This window comes from Macaca mulatta, chromosome 2, assembly GCF_049350105.2.
Source record: "Macaca mulatta isolate MMU2019108-1 chromosome 2, T2T-MMU8v2.0, whole genome shotgun sequence".
Classification (NCBI taxonomy): domain Eukaryota; kingdom Metazoa; phylum Chordata; class Mammalia; order Primates; family Cercopithecidae; genus Macaca; species Macaca mulatta.
In genome coordinates this window covers 108,455,390-108,469,921 of record NC_133407.1, presented here as the reverse complement: position 1 = coordinate 108,469,921, position 14,532 = coordinate 108,455,390, and the positions used below count along the sequence as shown (strand labels likewise).

Genomic DNA, 14,532 nt, shown 5'->3' with positions numbered 1-14,532 from the left:
TACCACTGCACTCTAGCCTGGGCAAAAGAGTGAAACTCCATCTCAAAAAAGTAAAAGAAATAAAAGAAATAACTTGCATCATTGCATGTAATTTTCTTCCCTGAGGACCTTGAGAATTAAGAGTCAGGAGTGAATGAATGTACACCGCAGTCCCCTGTGTTGATAAACTGTTCCAACAAGTTGAATTGACTAAGCTGCACATGGTTCTTTTTAACATTGCTATTGGAACTTAATTTTACTCTTTTCCGTAATTAATCTAAGAGCTGTGGAAATAGTAAACTATTTTAATGGGAACTATGTGTGTCTCTCACTGAGAGGATGGGACCCTGATGTCTCTTGAGCCCTGAGGTCCCTGGATGTAAGTCTGAAAGTCGGAGCCCAGCCTTGTTCATCTTTGTATGCCAGCACCTGGCCTGGAGGGTAACTTATGGCAAAATGATCTTGAGAGATGTGGCCAGAGTCGGCCTTCATCAACATTTTGCAGCACGTTGTCTCTGCACTTCCCACCTGCACTGTGCATGCCCTTGTCCAATTCCCTCGGGCCTTCTTCCCTGCCCTGACCTCCCAGTGCAGTCCTGTGTCCCAGTCCCACTGTGGGTGGGAGGTTGTGCTTGATCACTCCCCAGGTCTTTTACTGATAACTAGGGTCTATGTCCAGTCCTTCCTGGGTGTTGACTGATCACTGCAGTGTTTAATGTGGTCCTTTCCTTTGGAGAGCCTATAATGGTAGAATGGCAGGCAAGTTCTTGTAGCCACCTGTGGCACAGTATCTTTAGTTGGGAGGTGCACCTGCCATTAGGGTTGGGGAATGGGATGGTTACCTGCCCTGCCACCCATCCCTTTCTCCAGACATGCAACAGTAGCCTGAAGGCATTTCCTCAGCTTGGCCTGACTGCTGTACCTTGCCCCAGCTTCTTTCTAGGGACGTGTGGTAAGCAGCCATCATTTCACATCTCTTTACTTCTCAGAAGGTGAATGAGAGATTTGCCCTGCTATCTTGACAGGCTCTTCCCTGAAACCAGCCATGGGAATAAGGTGGAAGGAGTGGGGTGGGGAAAGGGGATTGGCAGGTCTTGGCAGGTCCTACTTGACTTCCAAACCAGTGGATGGAAGGCTTTATAGCCAGATACCCAGAACGACAGGTCGGGGTCTCTTTTAGGAAGAAGCATTTCCTGCCAAGCCAAGCAAGAAGCCTGGTTGAAATTGACTCAAACTTGCATCGGATTTTCCCATGAGTCTCACTGACAGCTGTCTAGAGAAGCGAGTCCTGCAGGCCAGGGCTTCTACAGCATGCTTTTCTGCTAAAACTTGGCGCTGGCCTTTCAGTCTCAGTACTTTGTTCTAGAATCATGGCTGCTTTTCTTTTGCCACCAACTCGGCCACATTAACCTCCCATGCCCACACCCCCTGGGCAGACCTGATGAAGCTGTGGAGCCATCAGCAGCAGAACCATGCCAGTTCCCTTTCTTAGAACCTTACACCTGGCACTGCCAAAAAAGAACAATACAAAAGAACAACCATGCCGCAAACATTTCAAATTCTGTGGAATTTAAATATTAAGCTTAAATTCCAACTATACTTTCCAATTACTTTGACATGAAGGAGGATTTGCAGTAATGCAGTATGCTTGTTGGACCATTTAAAACAAATATATTTTCCTTTTGATATCCTGGAGAGCCAGCAGCTTGGAAATACTTTATTCTACCTTGATTGACTTTGTTGGTAAGAACAACCCACCACCATCAGAAAGTTCCTCGTTGTGTATGGAATTCTTCAGGTGGGGCTAGCTCTGCTGAATAGTCATTTATCATGCCCCGGGCACCGGTCAGAGCTGAGCTGGGGCACAAAACTTGTCCCTACCTCTTATTAATCATATATGCCTGGGCACATTACTTAAACTGCCCAAGCCTCAGTTTCTTCATCTGTATAATGGGGATTAATATTAGAACCTACTTTATGGAGTGGTTGTAGGGATTTATAAATACTTATAAACATATGCAGGGAGGCTGCCTCGTATTAAGGAATCATTAAATGTTTGTTGTTGTTGCTATTTAGACAGGCCTGGTGTCTAGATTCCAATGGTTTTTCTCCCATCCAAGAGAGAATGATTAGCCCTTGAAATGGCAATTCATGTTCTAGTTCTTTCTTATGTGAAGGTGGAAATGAACTATTTCCAGGTAGGCAGATCAGTGGTCTTCCTGTTGTTGGCAAGACTTACACCTCAATTTACCAGTCTGTAAATGGACCAGGCCAAGTCAATGACACATGGATTTTGAGTGTCTAAACCAGTTGTCTCTCTATTCCTTTAGGCCTCACTGCTTCAGGTCCACTGGACTAGGAAGACTCCAAGTTAGGCGATGTGACAGTCTGGCACCCCCACCCCTCACACAGCAGGGACTGTTAGAATGAATTCTGTTGGAGGTGACCCCCTACTTCTTGGAATCAGCCAACAACTGCATTCACTTAATAAGAATGGCAGTTTCTGTCACCTCCAGGGTAGACAAAAAAAAGAAAGAGAGAGAGACAGACAGAGACAGAGGGAGGGAGGGAGGGAGGGAGGGAGGGAGGGAGGCAGGCAGGCAGGCAGGCAGGCAGGCAGGCAGGCAGGAAGGAAGGAAGGAAGGAAGGAAGGAAGGAAGGAAGGGAAATAAAGAATGGCAGCAGTTCCTCCTCTTCTGCTGGGTGACTTGACCAGCCTTGGCAGCTTCTATGAGGGCAGCTCAGTGTGGTACCCTGGATGGGTGGAGACTGCAGAGGTGCCAGGGTTGAACCAGAATGTCCCAGTTGCCTCCTGAGCTCAGCAAACTTGGAGAAGTGAGGTCACTTCTCTGAGTCTCAGTGAAGGTGCTGGAGTCACATGAGTCAACAAGTAGAAGGGCCTATTAATAGCCAATGATCAGGGCCAGGGCCATGGCTAGGTGAGGCAGATAAGGTGTGCAGTATTTAAGGAGGCACTCACACTTGCCTCCTTAAGTGGCACCACCCTGACAGTGAGTGCCTCCTTAAGGTTTGCCTGTTCGGTGCCTTGCCTGCCTTACCTAGTCCCCACCCAGCCAGACAGGACTGTAGGCTTTAGACTCAGAGCCAAACTGCTGCTATCGTTGTCTGCTTAACACCCTTCAATGGTGCCCCATCACTGCTAGTAGTAGTTGTAATATGCTATCATTGATAATATCAACAATACTAACAGCCAATATCGATTGACCACCTGGCACCATTCTAAGCACTTTGTAGGTATTAACTCATTTAGGCCTTACAAGGAATCTCATTATTATCCTGTTTGCAGATGAGGAAAGTGAGGCACCAAGAAGCTAAGGAATTTGCCCAAGGGGGGCACATCTGGGTGAGTGGTAGAGCCAGTAATTGACCCTAGACAGTCTGATTCTAGAATCTGTACTCTTCACCACCACACCAAGCTGCTGAGGTGTGCTGGTCCCAGTGGGTGAAGCCCAAACTCCATGGCCAACAACCAAGCCCTTTCCCACTTCTCCAGCCTCCTCTACCCACCCAAACAAAACTCTGGCCAAATCAAACTCTCCAGAGTGGCTCCAAGGAAGCCACGATTTTCATATTTTGGCATCTTTGCACCTGCTATTCCTTCCATCTATCCTTCCTGACACTCATCTCACTGTTCCTGGTTGGCACACTCATATCCATTCTCTAAGACCCATCTTAAGTCATGCCCCTTCTGTGAAGCCTTCCTTGACCACCACCCCCAGGTGGTTGATAGCAGACCCTCAATGTCTTCAGAGTACCTTGAACTTCCCTGGTGTCCCAAAATTACTATCTGGGTCTAATGAACAGGTAGACAAGCAAATGTACATTCAATGTATGTGAATTCAACACTTGCTCCCTGCAGGGAATAAAGGTTGGGAGAAATCATTTCAATGGTGTGTGTGTCCCCTCGGGGTGGATATGAGGTAGGGTATACATTTGCCAGTCTGCTGGACATCCTGAGGCTCTCATGGTGTGCACATCCACAATTTAATGAAATATATTTTGCAAACCTGGCCCCTAAAAGCAAATTATGACTTACCTGATGCTCAGTCTGAAAAGCAGGGATCTGCCCCATGGATGGAGGAAACAACCAGTTGCTGGACTTGTTGAGAGTGGAATGTTGGTCTGCAATGTGACCTCTTCCTAAGAGAGGACAGGGCTATTTTGGCCAAAAGTGGAACCTGACTCGCATGCAAGCCGTGACGGATCAGCCACAAACTTCTTGGTTTGAGTCTGCCTCCCTTGGCATCCTGGGCACTCCTCCAGGGCACCATGCATCTTAATATGTATCTCCTGGTGCCCAGGCTGAGCCCAGCACTGGCTGGGAGCTGCTCAGTCCATCTTCCTTGGATGGAGAAAGTGAATGAGAGCCAAGTCCCATAGGCAACCACACCCAGAATTGAGGCAACTTGTTCCAATTCATCTACAAATTTTAGATGAGTTGCCAGTACTTTGCCAGTCTTTTAAACTGTATTTGACAGATCTGGGAGAAAAACGACTTCCTGGTGTTTATCACATGGAATTCCCTCCCCTACATTAGTTTCCCTTACTAGAATCAAGAATTGCAAAGAAATAGAATGGCAGGGAGAACAAATAACAGGGATGTGTGATATGGTGATTAATGAATGATGAATCATGAATGATGATTAAAACAAATGGAAATTCTTCCCCCATCCCTGCCTGCCCAGGAAGGAGCTGGTGAAGCAGATACTCACAAAGGTGTCCTAATAAGGAGAGGTCAGGAGGCAGGAGAGCTGAAGAAAAGAGCTGTGTGTGACTCAGGAGCCCAAGCCTGTGCCTTGTAAGCTTTTCCAAATGCGCCAAGCCCGGGAGCCCACGCACTGCTATAGTGAAAGCTTGGATGTCTTTCAGCCCATAAGACCTCAAAGTCACACCAGAATCTGGAGCATTTCTGAGTTTCTCTGAACCTGGGTAATGATTTTCTGAAATATTAGACCAATGAAATACCAAATTCTTGGGGAGGCAAAAGAAAGAGATGTGATCCAAGCATTTGTGATCAAATGAGCTGACAAGTTACTCTACTTAAGCAGTGGGGATTTTACCACTGTTTCTATTGCAGTGAAATAAGTGCCTCTAGAGTGGTAGACTTGGTGGGAGTCAGGAGAGAGCCCATATTTCAAGTGTGTACAAGGTTGAATCATTATCTTCTTGCTCCTGTTCACCCCTTCTGGCTAACTTATTTATCATTTAGGATGGGGGGCACCATTAAAAATGACAGCCATCTGTAATCCCAGCACTTTGGGAGGCCGAGACGGGCAGATCACGAGGTCAGGAGATCGAGACCATCCTGGCTAACACAGTGAAACCCCGTCTCTACTAAAAATACAAAAAACTTAGCCAGGCGAGGTGGCAGGCGCCTGTAGTCCCAGCTATTCGGGAGGCTGAGGCAGGAGAATGGCGTAAACCCGGGAGGCGGAGCTTGCGGTGAGCTGAGATCCGGCCACTGCACTCCAGCCTGGGTGACAGAGCGAGACTCCGTCTCAAAAAAAAAAAAAAAAAAAAAAAAATGACAGCCATGTGGATGATGAGTCCTTGGCTGTGACCCTAGAAAAGAGCCTATAAGTCATCTCCTGATGGAAAGGTAGCTAAATTCAGCTTTGCCTATCATGTGTCTTTAGCTTAGTTGTTTCCTCTGAACTATGAGCTGGACACCAGGTGGGGATTACTCAAGCCCAAATTCTCTGGTCTGGTACACCAAAGAATAGTTACAAACTACAGCTGGACAGTAGAATGTGCTGGGTTGATCATCTCAGCCAGGGCAAAGAAACATATTAAGATGTTAAACATCTACCAGGAGTGAGTCATTTAACCTTCATAAGGTTTCATCTTCCTTGATTGCAAAATGAGTTTGCATGAAAATCTGGGTTACTTAGACCCTAAATAAAAAATATAAACAACAGAATTAGCATTAGTAATTCATGAAGGAGGGACTGGTATATTCAATGCTGAGAGTTGGAACAATGGACTCTCCATATGGAAAAAAAATAGAAGTGAATCCCTACTTCTCACCATAGACCAAAAAAAAAAAAAAAATCCCTACGTCTCACCATAGACTAGTACAGATTCCCAGAGTCCTTGTTACACCTACTGGGGCTTAGAACTTTATCACAGACCATTCGTAAGCCCTTAGTCTAGGCTATTAATTCCCTAAGGGCAGGGACTCTGGCTGTTTTTATCATTAAGGCATTTGCACCAAGTGTGTCACTAGAATAGATTATAAACCCAGAAAATGTTTGTTGAATGAATACATCATTTCCAAAATTCTTTTAAAAATGAATTTCTAGGCCAGGCGTGGTGGCTCACACCTGTAATCCCAGCACTTCGGGAGACCGAGGTGGGCAAATCACTTGAGGCCAGGAGTTCAAGACCAGCCCGGCCAACATGGTGAAACCCCCTCTTTACTACAGAATACAAAAATTAGCCAGGTTTGGGCACACCTGTAGTCCCAGCTACTCGGGAGACTGAGGCACGAGAATCACTTGAGTCCCAAAGGCGGAGGTTGCCAAGATCACGCCATTGCACTCCAGCCTGGGCAACAGAGGGTAACTCTGTCTCAAAAAAAAAAAAAAAAGAAAAGAAAAGAAAAGAAAATCTAAAAGAGATTATATATTTTTCTGGCTGGTCACAATGGCTCATGCCTGTAAACCCAGCACTTTGGGAGGCCGAGGCAGGTGGATCACCTGAGGTCAGGAGTTCAAGACCAGCCTGGCCAACATGGTGAAACCCCATCTCTACTAAAAATACAAAAATTAGCTGGGCATGGTGGCACGTGCCTTTAGTCCCAGCTACTCAGGAGGCTGAGGCAGGAGAATAGCTTGAGCTCAGAAGGCGGAGGTTGCAGTGAGCCAAGGTTGCGCCACTGCACTCCAGCCTGGGCAACAGAGTGAGATTCCATCTCAAAAAAAAGAGAGAGAGATTATACATTTTTCTTTGGCTGTTATTATAATAGAATAACTTGCCATATACCCAGAATTATTTTGGGTACTAACCTGGCTAAACAACACAGAAGAACTGAGTGGAGAGATTTTGGTGAGATCGACTTTGGTCTTCTCTGAATCTAAGTTAAAGAGATTTAAAATATTACATATACCTAGCCCCCCCCAGTTATTATTAAACCATATTTTAACTGTGGTAATGAGTATTATTTTATTAATTTATTACATGCCTACTTTGTGTAAAAACATGATCTTTTGAACACTTTTTTCTTTTTATTAAGGTATAGCTGACATAAAATAAACATCATCAATTTTAAGTGTACAGTTTGATGAATTTTGGCATTTGTATACAAGGTGTAATCACTGCTATAGTCAAGATACAAAACAGTCCCCTCACCCTACACAGTCTGCTTGGACCCCTGGTGCTCCATCTCCTCTCCCCATCTCTAGCTTCAGGCAGTACAGCTCTGCTTAGTGTCTAGCACTGATTTAAAATAATGATCATGGGGGCAGGAATGTTTAAATAAAGGGTAAAAAAGCTGACAGAAGGGGAAATGGGAATGAGAAAGAAATTGGTAACATAGCTAGGCGGGCTGTAGCCTCAGATTGGACTCAGCTTCACTCGATGGTAAATTAGCCCGACTTGGAGAGACTGGGTGCTCCAAGAATTTTTTTTACAAATAACACAGACGTTTTCATGATTACAGAAAAAGAACACAAGAGTTGTAATATACAGCTCAGATATAAATCTGGCAACTGGGTTTCTGAACATAAATCTGGATTCATTTTTAATCTGACGTCTTAAAGAACTCCTCAGCCTCAGAAGATTCTAAATGGCCACACTGCTTGAAGACCAAGCATTTGAGTAAATAAAACTTCTGCCTCGGAGAATGTATTCTCTCTCAAGCTATTAATTAAAAGATTCATAGTTCCTTGTTCTTGCCGGGATTTATTAGCCCAAAGTAAAATATGGGAATGGTGGTATGTCTATGAGAAATTAAATGCAGTGAAGACAAGAACACAGGGACTAATAGTTTTATATGGAGCTGTTTTGGGGCTTGAAATGTTTTGCCTCCTCGTGGGGATCAGGCACTGTCTAGGTCCTGGGGCTACCACTAAAAAATACAGGCAAGTTCCTGCCGCCTCCTGTAGGAGCTCACGGACATGAAGCACAGGATTCAGGAGGACTGAGGTAGTGAGGGGAGGAGCATTTTAGGTCTGGTCAGGGAAGGCCTCTCGGAAAATGCGACCTTTGTGCTAAGACCGGAATGACAAAAAGGAGCCAGCTTTTTCTAGAGAAAGCACTTTTGGTGTCAGGACCAGCACGTGCAAAGGCCCTGAGGTGGGAAAGAGGTTGGTGTGTTCAAGAAAGAAGGCAAAGGTGGCCTGAACACAGCGATTAAGGTGGAGAGGGTTACACGCAGAAGCCAGAAAGACAAGAAGTTTTGCTCCAAAAATGGAAACTTAAGCATTCTTGCAGTCATAAAACTGTCCATGACGGTGCCCTAGTGCCCAGAGAGACATGTCACTTCTGAGCAGTAGTTGGGAATGCTTCCAGTTACAAAGTCGCTTCCTACTTACTCAGGTACTGGTCATAGACTCAGAGCCGGCAGGGAGTGTAGAGTTATTCTAGCCCCACCCCTTCATTTTACAATGAAAGAACAGAGGCCCAAAGTTCGCACCTGAAAAACCATTCTAAGTGAGGTCAAAAGGCAAATGATAAACTGGGGGAAATATTTACAGTTCATATCACTCATATCACAGGTTGGGAGATCAATTTCTATACTATGTAAGGAGCAGCTGGCCAGCGGGGCTGGAGCAGAGTGTAGGATAGAGAGAGAGGCACAAGAGGAGGGTGACAGAAATCCACATGTGTGATCACATACAGCTGCTGAGCTGTGGGAATACAGCATGCTCACTCATGGCGGCTGGCAGAAGTCCATCCAGTCTTGTGCAGGCTAGCAGTTACGGTAAAATTATAGTGCATGGCTGGTCCAACACTGAAGAGGACTCAGATGTCAATCAGTAGGTGCATGGATAAATAAATCATGGCCTAGTCTGTCAATGGAATAGTACTCAGCAATTTTTATTAAAAGATTTGTGATCAAATGAGCTGAGGAGGACACAACTGTCCCATGCAGCAGCGTGGGTGAATCTCACAAGCATACTGAGCAGAAGCAGCCAGCTACAAAAGGGAAAGTACTATAGGCTTCCATTTGCATTTGTTCCAGAGCAGGACAAACTAATTGACAGTTTTCGAGGACTTAGAGTGGAGGTCGACTGCAGAGGGGCACTGAGGGAACTTTTGAGGGTGAGGAAAATATTTGTATATCTTGATTGTGGTGGTCACATGAGTGTATACATTTGTCAAAACTCTTAAAATGAGTGGGTCCTTTTTAATGTGTGTAAATTACTGTCAATAAGGTTGATTTTTTAAAAATAAATTTTTAAAGAGGGAAAAAAGAATAGATGGGAAACAAAAGCTTCTGATTAGATTGCTATTCATTCACCAACTGCTTATCAAGCACCATTTGTGTGCCAGCACGATAACAGATCCCGACCAGCTGTTTGTACCAGAACATGGTACTACAGAGGCACTGTGAGCCCCTAGGCTCCCTCCACAGGATTCACCTACAGAGGATCCTCCCATCACCCGCTGTTCCCAGGCCATCAGCTGCCCGGAGACTCAGAATCAGAATCCAAGATAGGGCAGAGGCAGTGGCTGCTAAGGAGAAAGTGGCTCTCCCTTCTTGGTTTAAGAGCACTTAATCGATGAAGCAAAGCAAATGGGAAGGAGATTAAGCTTGTTTGTGAACCAGAGCCCTACCCTGACATTTGTACAATTCTGTTTAATAATCAACCCCCACCTCACTTGCTTGATATTGTTTGCTCAGGTGTTTTTACTAAACCCCAATCTGAGATAATAGCATTGTTTTGCTCTAACTTTCTGAGTTCATCGATACAATATGATTATATCTAATTTCTGCTAATGTTTTTCTAGCCCCCACTACTGTACGTACATACGTATGTATGTATGTGCTGGGCATATAAAGCACCCAGGTCAAGGGACAGCAGCCCTTTGCAGACAAATGTGTCTCCCTATGACAGATGGTTTCTGTGTGTAGACGTTGTTCTACAGTCATGTTGAGAAAAGGTGTGGTGGTTACTCTGGTTGTCATTTAATACTGCTCAGATGGGATATCTAACAGCATACTGCTCAAGACATCTAGAACGCAGTATACTGTTTTCAATTTGTAGCAAAATTGATAGCGCAAACAAGAAACACACGTCAGTGACCAGCCGGCAGCGTCATGGTTCTTTTTGATTGCTAAGGTCAGGACTGTCATTTTGTACCATCCTCCTTCTCAGAAAAGGAGGGAAAGAACAAAGTGGTCAGAGAGGGCATCCTCTCTAAATCAGACTGGGGTCGGGGGCCACAGCAGTTTGCAGACCTAAATCATCCTGCTCACTTCATTCTCCTTCCTTCCTTCAGAAGCTTTTGAGATTGCTCTGCCACGAGAAAGCAACATTACAGTTCTTATAAAGCTGGGGACCCCGACTCTGCTGGCAAAACCCTGTTACATCGTCATTTCTAAAAGACATACAACCATGTTGTCCATCAAGCCTGGAGAAAGAATACTCTTTACCTTTAGCTGCCAGAGTCCTGAGAATCACTTTGTCATAGAGATCCAGAAAAATATTGGTAAGTAGGCACTCGTGAGCTGTTTGACAATGTCTTTTAAATGTCTACACCTCCCTCCTGTCTTTCCTGTGCTGTCAGTCTCTAATGCTAGAGAGGTAAGATCTATTCTGAAACTCTGCAGTTAATTTAGCTCCGATGTGGCCAGTTAGGGTTCTCAATGCTTTACACAGCTTAATTTGTTTAATCTTTAAAACAGCCCTATGAGAAGTTCACAGAGAGAGGAACTTGCCTAAGTGGGCACAACTAGTAAGCAGCAGCTCAGGAGAAGAACCCAGGTACTCTGGCTTTCGAGTCTTTGCACTTAGCCACTGTGCACATGGGCTCTTCAGGCAGCACTACGGAAGCCCACAAGCTACAGATCTTCAGGTCTGTGATGCTCGTCTTGTGTGTTAAAAACATCTGGCTGATATGGAAGACAAAAGAATCAGAAGGTTGAGGAGAGGCCGGACGTGGTGGTTCACACCTGTAATCCCAGCACTGAGGAGGCTGAGGTAGGTGGATCTCCTGAGGTCAGGAGTTCAAGACCAACCTGGCCAACACAGTGAAACCCCGTCTCTACTAAAAATACAAAAATTAACTGGGCATCAAGACCAGCCTGGCCAACACAGTGAAACCCCATCTCTACTAAAAATACAAAAATTAGCCGGGCGTGATGGCGCGTGCCTGTAGTCCCAGCTACTCGGGAGGCTCAGGTGGGAGAATCACTCAAACCTGGGAGGCAGAGGTTGCAGTGAGCCAAGATCATGCCATTGCACTCCAGCCTGGGTGACAGAGTGAAACTTTGTCTCAAAAAAAATTTTAAAAAAAGAAAAACTACGTATTTTTAAGTGTAAATTCTCCCCTATATTAATTTATCAATTTAAGTCAATTATAATTAAAATTTTAATGAAGCTTTTACAGAACTAAACAGAAAGTTGATGTATTTAAGAAACCAGTGGAATGGTATGTTGCTACTAAGAGAATGAAGTAAGTTTGTGTATTTGACATAGAAAGATGCCCAAAATAGTTTTGTTCCATTAAAAACAATGCAGCTTATAATAGGACAATGGTTTATATAGTTTGATGCTACTCCATTAAATACACACATGTGCATATGCACACTTACATACATGCACACAAACATGTACACACAATCATACAGAACCCAAAGTCTGAAGGATAAACTCCAAAACTCCAAAATTCTAACTTTATACTGCTCTATAGGGGATAGCAGAGGGGAACAGGTGATATTTTCTTCTTTATACTTTTCTGTACTTCCCTGCCCCACCCCACCCCACCCCACCCTTTTTTTTTTTTTCTGTCACCCAGGCTGGAGTGCAGTGGTGACCACAGCTCACTGTAGCCTCAAACCTCCTGGGCTCAGGTGATCCTCCCACCTCAGCCTCTGGGGTAGCTGGGCACACACCACCACACCTACTTGTCTTTTTGTTTGTTTTTAAAACAACTATACATTACTTTTATAATCAGTTAAACCAGTAAAGTGACTTCCACTTTGAAAAAGGAAAAATGTAACAAATGACACATTTCACAAGTCAACCCTTTGAATGCAATTGGTCTCTCAATCCTAGGATGCCCACGTGGCTTACTATGTAGTAAAAACCCATGCTCACAACGTATGAAAATATCCATTTCTAACATAATAAATCTAGACACTGAATCAGGTCCAGTGGTCCGCCTGCCTGCCCCTCATTGCCTTCTCTGAACAGTCATTCTGAAACATCAGATAAAATTTGACATCTCTGTTCTCATCTCTTCTTGAATAGTTCCATGAGAGTTAATGAAAGTTGGCTGGGCGTGGTGGGTCGTGCCTGTAATCCCAGCACTCTGGGAGGCCGAGGCAGGTGGATCACCTGAGGTCAGGAGTTCAAGACCAGCCTGGCCAACATAGTGAAACCCCATCTCTACTAAAAATACAAAAAAAAAAAAAAAATTACCCAGGCATGGTGGCACATGCCTATAGTTTCAGCTACTTGGGAGGCTGAGGCAGGAGGATCACTTGAACCTGGGAGACAGATTGCAGTGAGTCAAGATGGTGCCACTGCATTGCAGCTTGGGTGACAGAGCAAGACTCCATCTCCAAAAAGAAAAAAAAAAAAGAAGAAAAAAGAGTTAATGAAAGTAGAACTCTGCTGGGAAAAATGAGTTGTGAATCACTTCAGAAATAATACTTCTCCATCCTCTGGACAGGAATCTTTTTAGTTATTCAAAATGTTTGCACCAGACAGAGTACAGGAGAAGATTCCGAGACATGCCGCTCATTTCGACTACTCTTACCTGTGCGTTCATCCTAAAAAACAAAGCTCTTAGCATCACATGAAAAATTGCTTTCATAACCTGATCTTGCAGTGTCACAGGGCTGGTGACAGAGCTGAGGTTGGCAGATGGGGCTTTTTGACTCCAGATTTTGCTATAGAATTAAATCAGAATCCCTGGGATGGCCCATGTGTAGTTTTTAAATTGCCCGCAGGTGAGTTGTAGGTAGAACCAGAGCTAAGAGTCACTGCCTTACTAGAGTTAAGTGTTCCCACAAGAGTACAGAACCTAGCCAGAGCCAACTGATGTTGCCCTGGGCACACTGGAGGTGTGAGTGGAAAATCACTTGAGGCCAGCTTTTGAAAGAAAGAGGTGGCTTGATATAAACATCGAAGTTTCCATGAGGTCCTAAAATAGGTACTACCTTTACCAACATGCAAAGTCTAATTTTAGTCACCTTAGTTACCATGTTATCTAACCCTGTGTTATTGGTTAGACAGCATAGTGCATTGACAAGAAAAAGTTAACCAAACACAGCCTGAGCTTTCGTCCTGGGATCTGGGATTGCCGTGTACTTGCTGCAAGTGCCAGCCCAAGTCACCTGGATCCATGACTGCTTTGCAAAAATCAGAGGTCTGGATGACCTCAGACATCTAAGACTGATCTGAAATTCTCCATAATTCTATTTTGAGTGGACAGTACTTTCAAATACCCCAATAGAACAGCAGTAAAGATTCACAAATTATTGTTACGGAGGCCGGAGTCCCTCACACCTTTCAGATGCCCCCTGCTCAAGACAACAAAACCTTGATGTTACATTGCCTACTTTCTATTTCTTCCCCTCGCCTTCCTCTTGTTTCCTCCTTGATGACAATGTTTCTTGCCTTGTTTTAAAAGGCTTAGGAAACAAATATATCAAAGGATGTCATTAGCTGTTAGCCTTAAAAAAAGAAATTCAACTGCAGTGGTTATAAAATACCAGCATTAAAGCAGCACAGGAAGAGAAATGGCGCCGCCAGGTTCCAGCCGTCCAGCGGAGTTGCACGTTCAGAATGTATTCGCTATGTTGATGAATGTGTTGATGGGAAAACCAGTTTTAAAGGATGGTTCTTGGCACTGTGCTCTACAAATTGTGAAATCGTGACTCTCTCAGTACAGGAGAAGTAGGAGATCCCAAAGCATAGACTCTGCTGCAAATGCCCTCCTTCTGGCTTCACCCACTGGACCCCAGGAACTTAATCTGGAAATCACAGTAGTTAAGAGATGTCTCAAGTCTGGTGACCTGGAAGCAGAGCCTGAGACAGGGATTTTTTGTTTAAGTCATTGATCAAGAAAGTGGTCTCAGAAGTGAAGAAAGCAGGATAGAGCAGGGCATGTAGCTGAGTTTAGATGTGGTTTTAGCTGAAGGGTAGCCTCAGCCTGACCCCATGGGGGCTCCAGAGTATGAATGGCATACCCAGGTTATTTCACTTGAAGCAAAGAGGTCAGACTTTTTAATTCCTGCAGGAGGCCATTATTGACTATAGACAGCACCTCTCCCTTGGGATGGGCGTGAGGGGCTGCAACACCTCTCAGGCTTTTCTGGTTCAAGGCAGCTCCCCCCAGCTGAGGAACTTCCCTGAA

The 14,532-nt window shown here is 44.6% G+C and overlaps 1 protein-coding gene across 2 annotated transcripts in view; it reads left to right on the top strand.

Annotated features, from left to right (window-relative positions):
- The window catches only part of CDCP1 (CUB domain containing protein 1), a 60,910-nt gene that overhangs the window by 19,300 nt on the left and 27,078 nt on the right, over nucleotides 1-14,532 (top strand). Inside the window, exons 1-2 of one of the 2 annotated variants that reach the window (XM_028844034.2) lie at nucleotides 4,686-4,929; nucleotides 10,447-10,656. In XM_028844034.2, the coding sequence (XP_028699867.2) occupies nucleotides 10,563-10,656 (94 nt within the window). In that variant the 5' untranslated portion in view covers nucleotides 4,686-4,929; nucleotides 10,447-10,562. Of the gene's footprint in view, nucleotides 1-4,685; nucleotides 4,930-10,446; nucleotides 10,657-14,532 lie in introns of those variants that run through there. The other variant, XM_001114659.5, reaches the window with a different exon arrangement.